This window comes from Protopterus annectens, chromosome 10.part0 (genome assembly GCF_019279795.1).
Source record: "Protopterus annectens isolate FY-2018-M chromosome 10.part0, PAN1.0, whole genome shotgun sequence".
NCBI lineage: Eukaryota > Metazoa > Chordata > Ceratodontiformes > Protopteridae > Protopterus > Protopterus annectens.
This window is the reverse complement of record NC_056744.1, coordinates 1,081,158,416-1,081,178,700: the sequence shown is the minus strand read 5'-3', so window position 1 is coordinate 1,081,178,700 and position 20,285 is coordinate 1,081,158,416. Positions and strand designations below refer to the sequence as shown.

The 20,285-nt window shown below is 41.2% G+C and overlaps 1 protein-coding gene across 1 annotated transcript in view; it reads left to right on the top strand.

Annotated features, from left to right (window-relative positions):
* Positions 1–20,285, top strand: part of PDZK1IP1 (PDZK1 interacting protein 1) — a 52,457-nt gene that overhangs the window by 8,865 nt on the left and 23,307 nt on the right. Inside the window, exon 2 of the mRNA XM_044085824.1 lies at positions 17,658–17,769. Coding sequence (XP_043941759.1) covers positions 17,658–17,769 — 112 coding nt within the window. The remainder of the gene's footprint in view (positions 1–17,657; positions 17,770–20,285) is intronic.

Here is a 20,285-nt window from a genome sequence, read left to right as displayed (position 1 = left end):
TTTGCAGGCCAGCCATGTTAGCTTGGGATATAGCTTCACAGCACAGTCTCACTGTACAAGCATCTTACCTTCAGTCAGAGCAAAATTGTGTGCCAGACAAACTGAGAAGAACCAGGCTAAAACTTCACAAATGGAAACTAGATCTGGGGTCTTCTAAGATTTGATATGCCTGTGGGGAGTTTCTCAAGTAGACTTCTTTGCCTCCTTTTTGAACAATCAACTGGCAAAATTCCATTACAGGACTTAATACAAGAAGGCCTGGAAGACAGATGGCTTTTCTCTTATTTGGACAGGAATGTTCCTGTATGCCTTTCCACTAATATCCAATGTACTACTGAAGATTCAGAAAGAATTCCTCAAGATCAGTGTGATGACTCTCTTTTGGTTCAGGCAAGCATGATTGTCTCTTTTTTTGGAATTACTACAAGCTTCCTCACAGAATGGATCTACTCACTGAAGAGGAGGGGTGTTTGATACACTCTAACATTAATCATCTTCAATCGACTGCCTGGATGACAGGGTCTTAATTCCTTTTAGGCACCTGTTTTCTGAGGACATGCAGCAGGTACTAACGGAGGCAAGAAAGTCTGCTACAAGAAAATCATATATATTCGCAAATGGAAAAGGTTTTCTAGTTGGTGCCAGCAACATTACCAGCACCCATTTAGGGCTAGTTGTTCTCTGGTTTTACAATTTTTGTGGGAGTTACTATCCTATGGCCTTTCTTATTCCTCCGTCAAGGTTCACTTATCAGCCATTTCGGCATGTCTGTCCATGGATCGTCCTCTTACAATGCAGTCACATATTAAAATGTAACACAGTAAAATCCAACGAACCTTGAATCCTGGTGTGTTAAAAAGTTCTGCTTTATTGTAAATAGAACCAACAGTATCCACGAATATCCACAAACAAACACGAACAACGACTAAGCGCTTTCACCCTAGGTACTAGGGCATCATCAGAGTAATCTGATTACTCTGATGATGCCCTAGTACCTAGGGTGAAAGCGCTTAGTCGTTGTTCGTGTTTGTTTGTGGATATTCGTGGATACTGTTGGTTCTATTTACAATAAAGCAGAACTTTTTAACACACCAGGATTCAAGGTTCATTGGATTTTACTGCGTTACAAGTTTTGGTTGTGGATTTACATATTAAAATGTTCTTGTAAGGGATCTTACATAAGAGACCTCCAAGTAAACTAGTGGCCCCCTCCTTGAGATCTTAATTTTGCGTTAGAGAAACTAACACTTGCTCCATTTGAACCAGCTAATACGTCTGACTTGAGGTTCATAAAATGGAAAACAGTTTTTCTGATTGCTCTGACCTCTGCAAGAAGAGTGTCTGAGTTGCAAGCTCTTGTAGTGAGTTAACCGTATTTCATTTACAATAGGGGCAGTATTTCTTTGAGAACTAATCCTTCTTTCATGCCTAAAGTGGTATCTTAATTTACTTTAAGTAAAACCATCCAGCTCCACATTTTCTTTCATGAATCTAAAAATGAGGGAGAATCTTATCCATACCTTGGATGTCTACAGACAACTCAAGTCCTATCTTGGCAGAACAAAACCTTTCAGATCATCAGATCAATTGTTCATTTCTTGAGAAGGTAAGAAGGGACAATTGGTGTCAAAACAGAGTCTTTCTAAATGGTTGTACAAGGCTATTACCTTTTGTTATAGTCACCATGATAAATCTATTCCAGGCAGGGTCAAGGTCCAATGTACAAGGACCTTGGCTTCTTCTATGGTCTTTTGGAAAGGGTTGGATTCTGGAAGTATTATAGAATCCTATACTTGATCCTTTGTACATACTTTTACAAAATACTATAAGTTGGATTCCTTCTCTAAGTCTAGATCAAGCTTTGCCAGGACCATTCTCCAGGGGCTCCTGGATCGTTCTCCTTTCACATAACCCTCTTATGTTAGTTAGTTAGCTATGGTAGTCTACCCATATAGCTAAGCCTACTGCAGTAATGATCAATATGAAGAACATAATAGAGCTGTGTAAACTGAACTTACCATAACAGTAGATGTTTGAACAATCACTGCTGCAGTAACTGCTCCCTCCCTCTATCCCCCTTGTTTTTGGTGTGTTTTTTTTTATGCCAGAGTGTGGACATTTATTTTTTGTTATTCCTAGCTTTATCCTTTCAGGGCTCCACCTCCCTCTCTCTCTCTGCTGGCAGGAAAGCTGTGAAGGGCTTTGTGTCAAAACTTATCTTTTAGTCAGCTCAGTTGAAGCCGCTCGATATTTTGGGCTTGTGGAAGGTGCACTGAAGCTTTGGAGCTGTCCATCTGTTATGTCCTTGGCAGGATAAAACTGGTATAGCTGAGGGCACTTCTCCAAGGTGTAAAAAAAGACCTGGGGGCTAATTTCTGATCAGTGAGTTGGGAGCCCCTCTTTCCATATGGGGAGCAGACCACACACAACTAAGCAAATGGAATGAGAACAGCTCCCAGCTTTCCTTGATTTTGCAGACTGTCCTTGATTTTCCCTCAGACTTTCGTCCTGACTCTCAAAGAATTTTTGATTTTCTGGTAAGTAACTGAGGATTGCAGTCAGTCACTAATTAGAATTGCACACTTGTTCTTCAGAAAATGCATGCTGATGTAAAACCTGTTCTATAACTTTCTAAGTGAACTAGAGTCATATTAAAAATTGTCCTTGATTTTGGGCTTTTCTTCCCATTGTTTTTTGTCTTTGTCACTTGACGACTGAGCAAAGACATTGAGATAATCCCTTTCAAAAATATTGGGGGGCTGTGCCTTCTATATTCACCTTATTAGATAATATCAAGTACATCCTGTTTTTTCATAAATGTTCACCCTGTATTTCCTACACGCCTTAATATACCTCTAAATAGTTTAACTACAGATGGCTCCCTGATGCAGGGAAGTGCTGTTGCAGTCTGCAGCACTATGTTCATTGTTGCAGTATTGCTAACACTTGGGACTTCTGCCACTGTAGCCCAGTACTTGGCTCAACTTCCACAGCTTTTCTCCCTTCCCCTCTAGGCCAGGAGGACACCTTCCCACCTGGATATCAGCCATCATCATCATCATCATCAGCCCCCTTTTTTCCATTTTTCTACATGGGGTTGGGGTATCGTGTTAACTGATGCCAAATTTCTTGATTTCAGTGCCACTCCTGCCTTCTTCAACACTCATGCCTGACTGTCGCAGATCTTCTTTCACACAATCCATCCACCTCTTTGCTGGATGTCCTCGCTTCCTCTTACCTTCTTCTTGTCTGTCGCAAATCTTCCTCACCAGATTGTCTTCTGCTTTTCTACGCATGTGCCCAGACCACCATAGTATGTTCTCTTTGATCTTTTCTGGAATTGGAGCTACTTTGACTTCTACTCTTATGTCCTCATTTCTTCATCTGTCCCACAGTGTGCATCCTGTCACCTTTCTCAGGCACTTAATTTCCATCACCTCTAGCTTCTTCATCTGCACTGCCTTTACTGCCCAGGTTTCTGTACCAAACAACAGTACTGCTCGCACCACTGTTTTGTACACCTTACTTTTTAGCTTCTTTGGCATTCTTCTGTCATAGACAACCTGACACTCTATTCCAGTTGGCTGCAACCCCTCTGATTCTAGCTTTGACCTCTTCATTCAGACTGCCCTTCTCCTCAACTATTCCTCCCAGATACTTGAAGCTGTTTACCTGTTCACTATCTTCCCTTCTATCTCTATTCTCAACTTCTTCTGATTTCCCCAATTTGCTGCCATTACCACACTCTTATCTGTGCTTAGTTTCAGCCCATGTGCCTTCAGATTTGCACTCCATTCTCCTATCCTTTGCTGAAGTTCTAGCTCAGAGTCTGCCTGTACTGCCACATCATCTGCATACAACAGCTTTGTTGATCCATCCCCTCCAACCTGTTTGCTAATGTAGTCCATCACCAGTATGAATAACAGTGGGCTCAGAGCTGAACCCTGATGTACACCTGTACACCCACACCCACTGGGAAACCCCCCCCCCCCGTGAGGCCAAACACTGTTCGTACTTGAGTCATTGGGTCCTTGTACATAGTCTGCACTAATTCTACCAATGTTTCTGGGACTTAAAACCACTGCAGTACTATTCAGATCAGCTTTCTTGGGACCTTGTCATATGCTTTCTCCAAGCCTAGGAATGCCCGGTTGGACTCTCTCCTCATTTCTAGCTTCTTCTCAAGTATCTGTCTCAGTGCAAACATCAGGTCAGTTGTTCTGCATTCTCATCTGAATCCATACTGCTCATCTCCCATCTTACATTCTACTACTCTGTGTATCTGTTTATGAATCACCCTCTCCAGGACTTTCATGCAATGTGATAGGAGTTTGATGTCTCTGTACTGCCCACAGTTGTGGATGTCCCCTTTTTTCTTGTACACTGGCATGATTATGCTTATTCTCCAGTCATCTGGGATACACCTTTCTCTTCAGACTGCTATTAGTACCCTCAGGAGCCATTTCTCCCCTATCTCACCAAGCATCTTTATCATATCTACTGTGATCTCATCTGAGCCTGCTGCTTTCCCTGACTTCATCTTCCTTAGTGATGTTCTTACTTCTTCTAGGGTGGGCTCCTCTTCTTCTCTCATTGTAGGCTGTTTCTGTGGCAGTACAGCTTCTGTGGGATTTTCTTCATTCAGAAGCTGCTGGATATACTCATTCCATCTGCCTTTGATGTCCTGTGGACTGCTGTTGTTGCTGGCATCCCTTATGAAGGGTATCTGACTATCTTCTTTATCTTTCTGTCTTTGCCTTGCAACCTGATATAGTTTCTTTGTGCCCCTTTCTGAGTCACTTTCCAGACATTGGTACAGTGCCTCTGATGCCCTATTCTTTGCTATTGCAACTTTTTTCTTAGCTTCTTTGTTAGCCAACCAGTAGTCCTTCCTAGCCTGGTCAGTCTTTTCTGTTTCCGACTTCTTCCTGCACTCCTTTTTTCTTTTGATGACTTCCTGGACTTCTGCATTCCACCACCAGCTTTCCTTATGTACCTTATTTACATACCTGGCTCGGCCACTTATCTTTTCTGTAGTCCTAACACATGCTGTTTTTAGGTGCTGCCATTCTTCTTCAACTCCACCTATTTCCTCCATTTCTTGGGGTGCTAGAGCCCTGAGTAATTCCTTGAACTGTTGTACTTTCTCCCCAGTCAACTTCCAGGTCTTCAGCCTGGTTTCTGTTGACCTTAGAGCCTTCTCTGACCACTGCTTGCAGCTGATTGTGGCAACTAGTGGTTTATGTTGTGGGCCGACTGTTTCACTGGGGATGGCTTTGCAATCATGGATTCTGCCCCAGTGCCTTTTCCTTACTAGGAGGAAGTCTACCTGAGTTGCATGTTGACTACTGTATGTTGACTACTGTTGTATGTGATCTTGTGACTGTCTCTCTTTCTGAACCATGTGCTGGCTGCTATCAAGCCATTTGCCAGATAGAAGTCTAGAATGGCTTTTCCTTCTTTATTCCTATTGCCCCACCCATGTGGACCCAGGCAGTCCTCATATCCTGTTTTGTCTGTCCCGATATGTGCATTCAAGTCACCTATTATCAACACCAATTCATGTTGTCCTGCTTTATCTAGTAGGTCCTGCAACTGCTGTCTGAATGCTCTCTTTTCCTCATTATCACAACCCTGCTGTGGGCCATAGGCTGAGATTATTACACTGGAGTCTGACTGCCATGAGTCTGTCATTAATTCTGATTATATCCCTTACTGCCTTCTGAAGCCTCTCTCTCACCACAATTCCTACACCATTTCTAGGCTGCCCTCCACCTGAGTCTGGATCCCAAGCCAAGTGGCTTTGCTACACTGCCCTTCCATCTCATCTCCTGGATACATAGGATGTCCAGTCTCCTCCGTATCATCATGTCATCCACTTCCAAGCTGCGTCCTGTCAGTGAACCTACATTAAGCATAGCAATTCTCAGTTCATGTTTGGCAGGTTGGTTGGTTTTAGTTTTACATCCAGCTTTCACTCAACAGAGCTATCCCAGGTAACCCAGGCTGGGCAACTAGATACCAGCCAGCCAGTACAGGGCTGTTGGGCTTTATGGCAGGCACACACTGGCCAATAGGGGCACATATACCCCTCCCACTGTTAGCACAGGTCACTGGCATAGGTCAGAGTAGGCTGGGTCCTTAACCCACTTATCACTGGTAACTACCCATGTCTATTTTTGGCAACATTAGTCAACATGACCGAATCACCTAGAGCCATATTTTACACCATTGAGTGGCTAGCTCTGTCATTGCGCACAGTCTGTGATCTGTGTTCTCCTATCTTGAGGATACTGCACACCACAGTAGATGCCCAAAGCGATTGTTCTGTACAACTCTGTGCTGCTGCCCACAGCTCCATTCATTGGTGAGTTTGAGATGGAAACACTCAGCATGTTTTTTGGACATGGGAGAAACCCCACAGAGACACAGGGAAAACATGCAAACTCCAAGCAGGCATTGGTCCGAGGTCAGGATTGAACCTTGTACCTTGTGCATGGGAGGCAAAGACCTTAACCACTAAGCCATCTTTTCTCTTATTAAGCCCATCTGTAGTAAAAGAAGGATGGAAATATGGCTTCCTGCTTCATCTTTGGTTCTTTCTTGATCTGTCAACTCCAGGGGAGCTGAGTTGAGACCAGAGCATCAGCCACACAACTGAAATATTTTCCCAAGAATGGAAGCCCAATCAGAAGAATCCCCAAAGCTGCCTCATGAGGGTGAAGGTCAGCCAAGAAGAAACTGGCACAGCTTTGCCAAAGAAGGCATAACAGAACTGAAATAGCTGTTTAGAGACAGGCCTGCCTTCCTCCCCATTGTAAAGGATATGAATAACTAATCGGATTTCCTTTCTCCTTTAGTCTTTTCAAGGTAAAATCTTAGTTACCTTGGATATTTAAGATCCTTTTCTCTTTGTTCTGTGAGAGGTAGAAGAGAACATCAGGAGGTTAATGAGCTGATTAAAGGAGAGTTCTATTACCACTTTGGGCATGGATGTGAGATTAGTGTGGAGTAGAGCCCTGTTGTGTAAAATAAGAAAAGGTTGTTTGTCCATGATGGCCTGCAGATTTCATACAGCAGATATAATGACCAATAAGAAGGCAGATTCTCAGCTCAAATGTTTGAAAGCTACACAGGTAACTAACTGGCTAAAATGGTTAAATTAACTACTGCAACACATAAATGAGGTGCTATGTACTTTCATTGGAGGCTTGAAATGTAGAACCCTTTAAGGAATTGTTTAATGGTATCAAAGAATTATGAGGTGGATCACATGGTAGACTAGATATGACTGCAAACACATGTATGTATACCGAAGAATAAGACAATACTGATTTGTAAAGGTCTGACAGGTATTTGAAGATCATGGATACTGAAGTCTGATTAAGATCAAGATCCCTCCTCTGGCACCAAAGGGAGAATCCTTTCCATTTTGCCAGGTATAACTTCCTTATATTTAGATGTCTGGCATACCTTAAGATAGAAATCACATCCTTGGAAAACATGCACCTGAAGGGGATGAACACCAGATCCACCAAGCTTTCAGTATGAGGGACTTCAGGATAAGATGTATGAGGGACCAATAGTTTTGGGTCAAGAGATTCACATGACAAGGCAGCAATACATGCAATATCCTTACCATGGTCAGTAGTAGTGAGGCACAGTGCTGTCTAAACAAAAGGGAGCTATGACTAGCTTGTTTGGCTTATCCTACTTTGTCTTCTGCAGTACCCTGAGGAGAAGATGGTTTGGAGGAAAGGTATATAAATGTAGGCCTGGTTATCATACTGAGAAGGTATCTGTTGTCTGGCTGGTGGGAATGGTTTCCAGTGTACACAGTTTTCTGAGCTGTTTCATTTCTGGAGAAGAAAAGTCTATTTCAGGCACATTGACTGCATCCAGGAAAAAACATCCAGGTTCAACATCCATTTGTGAGGATCTACCACTGTTCTGCTCAACCATTCTGCCAGAATGTTCTTATGAAAAGGGATACAGGATACCCTAAAAGTTATGCCTAACATCTGAGCCAGGTACCACTCCTCTATGATCAACCCACATAAACAATATGAGCTTGTTGCCCCTTTTTGTTGATATAACATATCACTGTGCTACTGTTTGTAAGGGTGGGTAGGATCTATGGCTGACAAATAGATTTTAAGGCTTTGGTGGCTGTAATTGTTGCCAATATCACTTTGACACTGATGTTTTTTTCTCTGAGTTTTTGTCCCATTTCCCATGGATCCTTATGATAAGGGTGAGTTGGTCCAACTGCCTACATCTGTGGAGTGAAAGCCAGGATTCTTTTCCAAACACTAATGATAGATCCTCATTTGTATTATCTTTATTGTGTGACCAGCCAGCTTTTCCCTGGAAGGACAAATTGCTCATGTACCAGTGACGTTTCTTCATAATGATGCAACCTCAAAGTTGGTGTGTGTTTTTTGTGTGTGTGTGTGTGTGTGTGTGTGTGTGTGTGTGTGTGTGTGTGTGTGTGTGTGTGTGTGTGTGTATGTGTATGTATGTGTGTATATATGTGTGTGTATGTGTGTGTATGTGTATGTATGTGTGTGTATGTGTGTGTATGTGTGTGTATGTGTGTGTATGTATAAAATCACACTTGTGTCAGGTGATCACAGACAATTTGAATACTTGTCAGGGAGCTCTGAGGAATGTATTGTGACTGTCTGGATTCCCAGTCCTCTGTTTAATGGGACTACAAGGTTGAGCACAACTTGTTCTATCCACCATGAGAGAGCTCTCTCTTGATTCAAGGCAGGGGTTTGGTGGGGCACTGCAGGGGTGATGAGGTAGAAATGTTGGAACCATCTGTTTCTTAGGTACCACTGCAGTTTCTTTATGTGGACCCTTATGAGGAAGACCATCAGAACTAAGGAGACAATGTACCCCCCTGTCCTGTGGAACTCCCTGGCAGTAAACTGATTTTGGACTATTATGGAGGTGACATATAAACTCAATAACAATCAATAATCTGCAGTAGAGCTAGCCACTCAGCAGTGTAAACCTTGGCTCTAGATGTTTGTCGCTTTTGAAGTGACACCCAGACCGCATGTGTGCAAAAATGGGAAAAAGTGTTTAAGCATGGATGGATACAAGATCAATAACATAATTTTCTCTGAAGGAAGGAATTCCCTCTGCTTCATAGTATCCAGCAATGGTATCAGCAACAAGATCTGCTTGGTGAGTAGGAGCCAATATTTTGGCAAGTTCAGATATAGTCTTAATCTTTGGGAGCAGGCCATGGTAAACTCAGAGCTGTATGTGCCTTATCTGGGGTCGGTGCCTGAATACGGTAGTCATCTTGCTATAGTAGATGTCAATGTTCTTGGTTCTGCAGTAAGCTATTTCTGGATCCAGGTACTTTGTGACCACCCTGTGTGTGGTAGGTAAACCAAAGGGCAATGAAGTAAATTGGAAGTGTGCACCCCCTGCTTTGAAGGAGGTATTGCTTGTGTGTCTTGGCTATAAGGATATGGAGGTATGCATCTTTCAGGTCTAGGGTGACTATAAAAGCTTAAGGAAGTGGAGAGACAAAAAGGCCTACAAGATTGATCATCATCCTCCTTCTCATCATCGTCATAGGTTTACAGGCAAATACGAGGCTATCAGTCTGCAGACTATTACAAACCTGGCCAATCAGAATCGAATAACTATTATACCAACTTCTCCCCTTTTTCCCATTTTCTATAGGGGTTGTGGTGTTGCATCATCGTCACAGGTTTACAGGCAAATATGAGGCTATCAGTCTGCAGACTATTACAAAGCTGGCCAATCAGAATCAAATAACTATTATGCCGACTCCTCCCCCTTTTTCCCATTTTCTATAGGGGTTGTGGTGTTGCATCAACTGTTGTCACCTCTTTCCATTCAATGCCACTCTCCAAACTTCTTTGAGAGTCACCTCTTTGGTAGGTGTCTTTGTTTACTATTGTCTTCCTCCTGTATCTAAAAGATCTTCACCAAATTATCTTTTGCTTTCCTGCACATGTCCAAACCACCATGACCTGTTTTCTTTGACCTTCTCTGCAACTGGAGTGGCTTTGACTTCTGATCTGATGTTATCATTGTTTCTTCTGTCCCACAGTGTGCATCCTACCACTCATCTCAGTACTTCATCTCTAGCTTCCTCAGCTGCTCTGCCTTTACTGCCCAGGTTTCTGTACCATACAGTAGTACTGGTCACACCACTGTTTTGCACACTTTTTACTTTTTAGGTTCTTTGTCATTCTTTTGCCACACTGTAACTCTGACACACTGTGCCAGTTGGATGCAACTCTTCTGATTCTAGTTTTGTCCTCCTCATTCAGACTTCCCTTCTCCTCAACCACCACTCCCAGATACTTGAATGTTTACACATTCCACTATTTCCCTTCTATCTCAATTTTTAGCTTCTGATTTCTCTCATTCACAGCCATGACAACTGCCTTGTTTGTACTGTTTCATACCACATGCCTTCAGCTTTATATTCCATTCCCATATCACTTGAAGTGCCTGTTTAGAGTCTGCTTGTAATGCCACATCATCTGCATATGGCAGCCTTGTTGATCTGTCCCTTCTGACTTGTTTGCTAATGTAGTCCATCAAAACTAGGCACAGAAGTAGTCTCAGAGATGCACACAGACTCCCACTGGGAACACCTCTGTGAGTCCAAATACTGTTTACACTTGTCCTTTGGTCTAGCTTGCACTAATTCTGCCAATGTTTCCAGGACTTTGGGCCATCACAAGACTGCTCAAATCAGCTTCCTTGTGACTTTGCCATATGCTTTTTCTATGTCTAGGAATATCCATCTGGACTTTTCCTCATTTCTGTTGTTTTCCACTTTCTCTCTCTCTCTCTCTCTGTTTCACTGCAATCGTTGGGTCAGTTGTGCTGTGTCCTGATTTGTAGCCAAACTGCTCATCTCCCATCCTGCTTTCTACTGCTCTAGGTATTCATTTGCCAATCACCCTCTCCAGCATTTTCATGCAGTGTAAGAGGAGTTTAATACCTCTATACTATCTGTAGATGTGAATGCCCCCTTTGTATATGTACACCAGTGCTACTATATTTATTCTCCAGTCATCTAGGATACACTTTTCTCTCCCTACTGGAATGAGTACCCTCAGGAAACATTTCTCCCCAACTCACCTAATATCTTGATCATATCTATTGTGACCTCATCTGATCCTGTTGCTTTACTTGACATTGTATTTGTGCTGCTCCATCTTCTTCTAGGCTACACTCTTTTTCCTCTTTCATTGTAAGCTGTGTGTGGAGCAGTACAATTTCTGTGGGTTTTTTTTCATTCAGAAGCTGCTGGAAGTACTCCTTCCATCTGCATTTGACTGATGAGCACATTGTTGCTGGTATCCCTTACAACTGGTGTCTGATGACTGTCTTCTTTATCATTCTGTCTTTGCCTTGCAATCTGAGAAAGTTTCTTTATGCCATCTACTGAGTCACTTGAAGCTTGTAGAATGCCTGTGATGCCTTGTTCTTTGCCATTGCAACTGCTGTCTTAGTCTGTTTGTTAGCCAACCAGAATTTGTTCTTAGTTTGGTCCATTCTTTTTTATTTCCCACATTTTACTGCATTCCTTATTTCTCTCGATAACCTCCTGGATTTCTGCATTCCACCGCCAGCTTTCCTTATGTACTTTGTTTCCATACCCGGCTTGGCTGCATATCTGCCCTACAGACTTCATACCTGCTGTTGTGAAATGCTAACATTTTTCTTCAACCCAGTCTATTTACTCTTCTTCCTGAGATGCTAGAGTCCTCAGTATTTTCTTGAACTCGTGTGATTTCAGTTCAGTTAACTTTCAGGTCTTTAAACTAGTTTCTGAAGACCTTAGAGCCTTTTCTGACCATTGCTTGCAGCTAACTGCAGCCACTAGTGGTTTATGCTGTGGGCTGACTGTTTTACTGGGGATGCCTTTGCAATCCCCCATTCTACCATAAAGGCCTTTACTTTCTAAGGGGACGTCTACCTGAGTTGCATGTTGGCCATTCTTGTATGTGATCTCATGAGTGTCTTTCTTGTTGAACTATGTGCTGGCCAACATCAAGCCATTTGCCAAGCAAAGGTCTATAATGGCTTTGACTTCTTAATTCCTGTTACCCACCAATGTGGAGCCAGGTAGTCCTCACATCATGTTCTGTCCCATTCTTCACACCAACTCATTGTCCTACCTTATCTAGCAACTGAAGCCTGAATGCATTTTTTTCCTCACCTTCATATCCCTGCTGTGGGACATAGGCTGAGATTATAAATGCTACTCTAGCTTTACACTGGAGTCTGATTACTAATTCTGATGCCATCCCTCACAGTTGTTATACCATTTCTAGACTGCCCCCCCCCCCTCCCCAGGGGTAGTAGATTCTGAATCCAAAGCATTGTGGTTTTGCTGTATTGTCCTTCTACTTGTCTCCTGGATACACAGAATATCCAGTCATCTCCTTATCACGTCATCCACTTCCAAGCTGCATCCCATCAGTGAATCTATATTCAGTGTAGCAATCCTTAGTTCATATTTGGTAGGTTGATTGGTTTTACATCCAGCTCTGGTTCAACAGAGCTATCCCAGGTAACCCAAATGGATACCAGCCAGCCAGTAGCTTATTGACTAACGGCTGATGATCTTTATGGCAGACACACACTAGCCAAGAGAGGCACATAGACCCTTTCTAAGCATGGCTCCATGGTGTAGGTGAAAATAGGCCAGGTAGGTGTAGGTCAAAATAGGTCAGGTCCTCAACTCATGCTCATTTTTGGCAACATTACTCCGCTTGACCAAATCACTAAAGCCAGTTTTTACATCTTAGCCTGCGACATTATAATTTGAATTGTGGCACTTTTAGAAACTTGTTTAGCTTTTATATATCTCAGACTGCTCTCCATGGGTCATCTTTTCTTTGAGTAAAAAGCAATTTTGAGTAGCAGAGTTCTAGTTTGCTTATCTGGTCCTCAGTACTGCTTCCTGATCTGGCTTCCCTCAATACAGAGTTGAGGAGCAAAATGAGTCACTTTTCCAATAATGCCCCCAAACTGATGTGAGCAGAAAAAAATAAAAATTAAAAGTCCATTCTTAGCAGTTACAATTACGCCCCTTGAACTTGAGGCAACTGCCCCCTTTACCTCATCCTACCTACACTTCTTTTGAGTAGGATTTTATACTCTCTAACTATTTTGGTGCTCTCTGTCTAGCTCCCTGTTTCAGAAGACATTATACTACTGGTTTGATCAGGTGTCTTTGCTGCCTTGATGCTTATGGAATATCTGAAAATGTTGGTCCTTTTATGAATTGAAGTCTGTATTGCTGCCTCATGATTCTTACAACTCATGTGTCCTGGATGATTTTTGTTCCATTCTTTTATTAATTCGCCTGGAAAATTGTTTTTTTTTTTTTGTATGCGACCCCCCCCCCCCCCCCCAGCTGCAGGCTATCCATCAGACATTCATTATCAATAAGCCCATTCATTCCCCTAAAAATAAAAATAATAGCAGAGGCTGTCATTTATGATGTCATCTGGGTTTCTCCTATAATTTCCTAACCACACCCCTTGACTGACATGGGTAATCATGTCACTGCGAGAGCCTGCTATGCCATCTCCTGGCAACTGAGTGCTCCTTCCAATATGCTCATGAGGGTTTCCAAACCACCTTTGTAAGCCTTGCCCACATTTTTGGTTATGGCTATTTTACCTGAAAGTCTTTGCTATGTAATGAAACATCTTCTGGGTCATAAGTTCCTCCCAGCAGAATAGGCAAGCTGGCATTTGCCCCTCACTCTTACTCTCTCCTGCTCAGCTCTTCCCTCATTTAAAAAGCTATTTATGCCGCAGAGCTGGTGATATGTTTTTTATGTTTAAAAACCTAGTGAAGGTGGATTTGGGAAGGGTGGGGATTGGGATAAAATTTGAAGAGTCAGGGATTCTGCTGAGTCATAGCTCTTCTCTTGTGTATTGTCACTCCAGATTCTCCCCAGGCTTCCTCTTTTTGGCCAGCTGCCATTTTCATTTTAATTGACCCTTCTCTTTTAGTTGCATGCCTTTGTCTTGCTTTCGTTAGAAAAGCCAGTTCTTGGTAGGGTAGTTTGGACTACATTTATTAGGAGAGTGAAGTAGCTGTTTCACATATTGCATAGGCTTCCCCTTTCCCCCTAGCTTCTTAAATATTTATTTTTCATGGGGTTCAAAAAATAGCTGCTACTCTACTGGGGCACTGAGAATCTATGTTTTCATGTGCCTTTGTATGTGCTAGGTCCTCAGCCAGCCATGTCTCCTAATGATTGATTCCATTGCTGCTGCCCTGTGTGATGCTTCCACACCATCATAGTCACACTTGATTGTTTGCCAGCATGAGGTGGTAAGGTTGTACAAATCTAGCTACATTTTATTTCTCAGGGCCTTTTCCTCTCTCCTCAGCCTTGTCTTTCAATTGGGACAAGAAAGACTCCAGGTAAAATGCTGTTTTCCTGTAAGAGCCCTGAAGGCCTGGGTGGCAGAAGTATAGACTCTCTTCCAAAAAGGTCCGTTATCTTACATTTGCTATCATTGGGAAGAGGGTTCTTGGTTGGACCACCAATATACCCCTTACTGGAATCCATGGATACTACTGCTGGAATCCATGGACACTACTGCTGGATAGATTAGCAATAGGTGTCTTGTACAGGTACTTGCAGGAATCCATAACCCTGTAAAAGTGGTCAGGATTCTTGCAGGCAGGAGATTGGGAGTCTGGCTCAAAAAATGCCTAGTAAATGCATGGTTTCATGTTAGGAATAGCTAAGGGTTTGGGCTTCCACAGACCCATACGTTTTTTGTACATCTTCTGGGCATGAGAGTAATCACTGGACTCCAAATTGAAGTAAACTTTCATTCCATTGAGAGTATCTCCAAATCAGAACTCCTCTGGTGAGGATGCAGAAGCTCAGGTCTTCTCAGTGTCTCAGTGTCTGGCTCAACTAAAAAAGGAGGCCATGTCATCCACACAGGGCAATTCATCCATCTCTTAGTTTTGATTCCTGAAAGGGACATTTCCATATTTATTTTTAGATTGGTGACCCCTGATGCTGATGCCTGCATGAAGTCCTCAGTCAACTTTATTAGATCTTGTTAGGGTATCTGGAAGGGGGAAATAACTGGAAAGACTATTCAGCTTAAGATAAGGACATATTGCAGATATCTGAGATTTGGAAGCTTTAGTTTTTGGGGGTGGTGGCTTCAGAGCTCTTGGGCCATGGACAAGCAGTGATGACCATTGTTTTTATATCAGTGGACATCCTTTTATTGTAGAACTGACAATAATACCACCTTCACCCTTGGTTATTTGAATGCTGGTGTCAGAACCCAAAGCCTGCCAAGGGACATTCAGGCTTTCCAGTTGTTGCAGGGTTTTAGCTTGGGAGGACTTTGCATTATCCAAGTTCAAGTGAGTGCTGGCCTCCTGAGGGACGTCACCAGAATCTTCAGTCCAAGCAAGCATCACAGTCAGTAGCTGCAAAAAATGCTTCACCGGACATGTTGCTATTGAGTATAGTAGGATGGCTTTCAGACTCCATGGGTGTTTCATCAACCTCCTGGGATTCCTTCTCCCTAAAATACTCCTCATTTCATTGTTTGAATTGGATGCCTGTAAATGGCTTTTGTGATGATATGGCAGGCCTGCAGAAGGCTGAAGACTTTTATGGTTAAAGTAGTCATAGAGAGATTTGGCTCTCTACTTAATGGTCTTCTGGTTGAACCTAGCACAGTGAGAATAGGAAGGGACACCATGCTCTATCCCCAAGCAGAACAAATACTGACTATGATAGCTTTTGCACAGGATTTGCTTCCTACAAGTAATGTAGTTATTAACTTTACATTTTGCTAGCAATAGTACTAGATGAACAAGTCTCCAGAAGCTTTAAACATGAACCCAAAACATAAGATTCTTTTTCCCAGTAGGATACTTTTCTGTATTCTGGAATCCAGAATAAACCAATGGACTGAACACATAGAAACTCACATCAAAATCAAACACTGTCATACTGAACTAAGAAAGAACTAAAGGTGGCACAGGTGGGAATCCATTTGTACTACAGACATACCAATGTCCAGGTAGAAGAGTGAAATCTTCTGAAAAATTGGGCCAGATACCATCCTTCTGTAGCTGAAGCCAATTGTTATCACTATTCAAAACAGTGAACAATATGATGAACATGTAGGCGTCTTCCTGTGTCACAAGTGATTGCATATTAAGTAGTGTTCTGCCATAAGAGAACAGGGCAGGGGAGAAAAGTTCAACATGTTAAATGATTAATTGTACTCATTTTTCACAAAATAGTTTGATGTTGAAATATCTATTTCAGTTAACAGAAAAATTCTGTTCTCAGGATGCAAACCCTTCCTAAAGGAAAGAGTCAGGTTAGAACTTTAAATAAAATGGATAAAGCAGATAGGTGAGGTGTGATTCATCTCATACTTTAAAGAAGCTAAGTTACAAAACACTACCATATTTCAGGAAGATTGTGTCATCCCTTGGACTGGAGGAACAACATCTAGCCTAAACCCATAACTGGAAAAATAATGGACTCCCATATGAAGAAATGTAACTGCATATCACAGGAATGATTGACTCTTCTAACACTTTTAAAATTTAATTTGCATACAGAACGCCAAAAGAATTTTGTGAACTATCCGTCCCTGAAGAACCACAATAGATGGGCAAGATCAGCTATGATACGCATAAATGAACTCAATCCTAAACTGAATTCGAGATGATAATTTTAATATTTCCAAATAGCCTGTTCTGATTAATGTTTTATTATAAAACATAAGTATTGATGTAATACAATGTGTGGCAGAGTGGTACAGGGATTTGTGTTGCTGCCTTGCAGTGCTTAGCTTTCCAGTTTGGACCTTGGAGGAGGCACCTTATGAGTAGAGTCTGCATATCCTCTCTATGTTTGTGTGTTTTTTGACAGGCGCTCTGTTTTTACCCATATTCCAATAGCATGCATATATGAATTGGTGATCCTCTAAATTCTATATAGTTATAACTGACAAGAATGTATGTGTATGTAAACACACACACACGCACACACACACACGGGAGTATATGCATATTGTTGTGTACATAGTTTGTGCAAGAACATGCATGCATGTAGCACATGATTGTGTTTGTGTGTATATGAGCCAATGTACATGTAGTTGTGTGTGTGTGTGTGTGTGTGTGTGTGTGTGTGTGTGTGTGTGTTCATAGGTTAGTACTAGATTAGATGCCCTTGTGGATCATTTTAAGCCTAAGTAATTTTCATTGGGAAGAATCAATAAGTGAGGCAGCATGATAGTGGTGTGTGTGTGTGTGTGTGTGTGTGTGTGTGTGTGTGTGTGTGTGTGTGTGTGTGTGTGTGTGTGTGTGTGTGTGTGTGTGTTGCTCTTCATACCTGTACTGTATTATGTTATTGAAAATGAATAGATGAATGATGTGATGAATCTCTGCTGATATGCAGCAACTTGTTATAGCTGAACATTGTACTTTATTAGGGGGTTTACAGATTTTTAGAAATTATTCTGTTCTGCATGTCAGATGACTCTCAACAAGTGCATTAAAAACAGCACTTATGTATGCTTTTGTGATATGAAACTCATTGTTTTGTTTTTTTATAACTACAGGTGGTGAAAGGGCGATACAACCTTGGCTAACAGGAATCATTGCTGTGATAGTGTTCCTCATCCTTGTATTCATTGCTTTTCTGATTAATCGGATGTGGTGTGAAAATAAGGAGTAAGTTCTGGCTATATTAAAAAAAGAATATAAAACTTTCTTACTGTAGTCCACACATAAGATGAGTCACTGACACAATAGGAAAAATGAAAATGCTATGGACCATTTTGATTGTATTGCCTAAAAAATAAACTTTGGTATTAAATGTTCTTAACATTTTCAGCAAATGATTCTTACTGAAATTTTTTGGAAACAAGAACATAAATTCCCATAACTCCATTCATTTATAAAAGTAAAGTAACAGTATTAGTGCAGTGACAAGTCCGTTACTAATAAGGGAAGACTAGCCAAACAAAAAAGTAATTGGAACCATGAGCAGGGATAAACAGCAGTTAATTCAAAAAATTCAAAGTCCATAACTTAGTTGCTTACTTTGAATAGGAAGGGCGCATTTGTAAGCAAAGCAAATAGTTTGCTCGAAGTTGTGTCTGAGAATTTTTTGTGGAATTGGGTATACCTAGTATATGTTTAAGTACATTTAGAAGCTTTTTTTTAGCTAAAAAAATTGTTATTATAATGGCGTTGCGAGTAAATAGGAATGTTCATATTGATGCAGAAATGTTGTACTCCCAGGGAAAAATGTAGTCACAAAGCTTGGCTCTAGACCCAGAACTGCTCTGGGTGACATTGGAAATAAAAGTGGCAGTGCCTAAAGTGACCTTAAAAAAGGGAATAGAACCTGCAGCTGAAGTAAAACACATGCAAAGGAAAACAAGCAAGTGTGATGCAGTACGTGAAAAAATAGAAATGAAGGAAAAAAAATGAAGTTAAGTTGCAGATACCTGCGGCTCCAAGCCCTATGGAAACATCTTGTATGGTTGAGGAGGAACTGTGCCAAGCTTTTCCAGATGTGCTGCCTCAAGTTAAAGATGTTGATGCAGATGATGCTGGAAATACAATGCTATGCAGTGAATAAGTGAAGGAAATTTATGATTACTTGCTATAGCTTGAGGCAGAATAGCCAACTGCAATTTTTTAAGTAGATTTGTGAATTTTAAACTTGTGGAATAAGCACGTCTAACTACATTTTGGATTTTAAACTCTAGGAATAAACAACTACTACTTTTAAGAAAGGGACTCTTCAAGTAAGTTGAGGATTTTTAATTTTTTGAATTAACTACTGTTTATCACTGTGTTCCAGTTACTTTTTTTGTTTTGTAACTCCATGCATTTCAGGACTATCCATTTAGTATTGCTGATATTTTAATTAAAAATGAATTTTTGAACATTTATTATTTTATGTTGAATATGAAAATGGTGCAGTGTTGAGCATTTCTTGGTTCTCTAGTTTGGTTCCTAGCTGGGGTACCTTCTCTGAGTGTCTACATATGTTCCACTTGATCTTTTTATTTCTAAATGTCCCAGTTTCCTTCTACATCTCAAATTCAAGCCCTAGGTGAATTGGTGGACCTCCAAAAGTGCTCATAGATATGAATGTCATGTGTGTGTGTGTGTGTGTGTGTGTGTATGTGTGTGTGTGTGTGTGTGTGCGTGTGTGTGTGTGTGTGTGTGTGTGTGTGTGTGTGTGTGTGTGTGTGTGTGTGTGTGTGTGTGTGTGTGTGTGTGTGTGTGTATATATATATATATATATATATATATATATGCATGTGCATTTGTGTATGCATATGTGTCTGTCAGTCTGTCTGTGCATGTGTCCTGTGACAGACTGATACCCCATCCAGAATTTGTTTTTCTGCTTTGTTCCCACTAGACACCAGGATACACTCTGCCTCCCACTAACCCTTAGCTGAATAAAGCAGGTATCAGAGAAAAAATGCATAAATGATGACGGCACTCACAGTATAACCCTTTGCTTATGATAGCACACTTGATTACTACCACAGTTACTCAGGGAGAAATACAGAAGTGGACTTTAATCAGTTTTATTTGTCAGAATCTGCCTGCAAGCCTACAAAAGTCATCTTCTAGAATTCTACTTACTGAATTGATGGTATATAAGACTATCCGTCAACAAATTTTTACCAGATTTTCATATTATTCCCAAGATATAAAAAGTGTACTAGGCTAGACAGAATTTACATTTCACAGGAACATGTGTATTTAATAGAAGGTCTTGATAGTCACCAAATAACTATTTTCAGATCATGCGCTGATAATAGCAAAAATAAAAGCATGGGGTAATGAAATAAAAATGAGACATTGGTGCTTTCACATCTATCTGTTGAAAAGAGAGGAATTTAAGGATGGGGTAGAAGGGATTATTCAGGAGCTGTTAGGATAGAAATTTCTTCTGAAAATATAGCAAGGGAGTGGAATAAAATTAAGGTGCAATTTAAAAATAGGGTGGAAATAAAAGAAAGGTAACTATGGTTAAGAAGTAATAAGAATTATTTAGAGGGACTGACAAATGTTAAAGTATTGCAGAATAGGGGGAATCTCACAGAACAAGAAGATGATCAGCTGCAGAATGCTAAGCACAAATAAGGGATCACCTTTGTCACGCGACCAGCCCAGCTATCTGGAATTTTGTAAATAATTCTATGTCATTTGTGAAT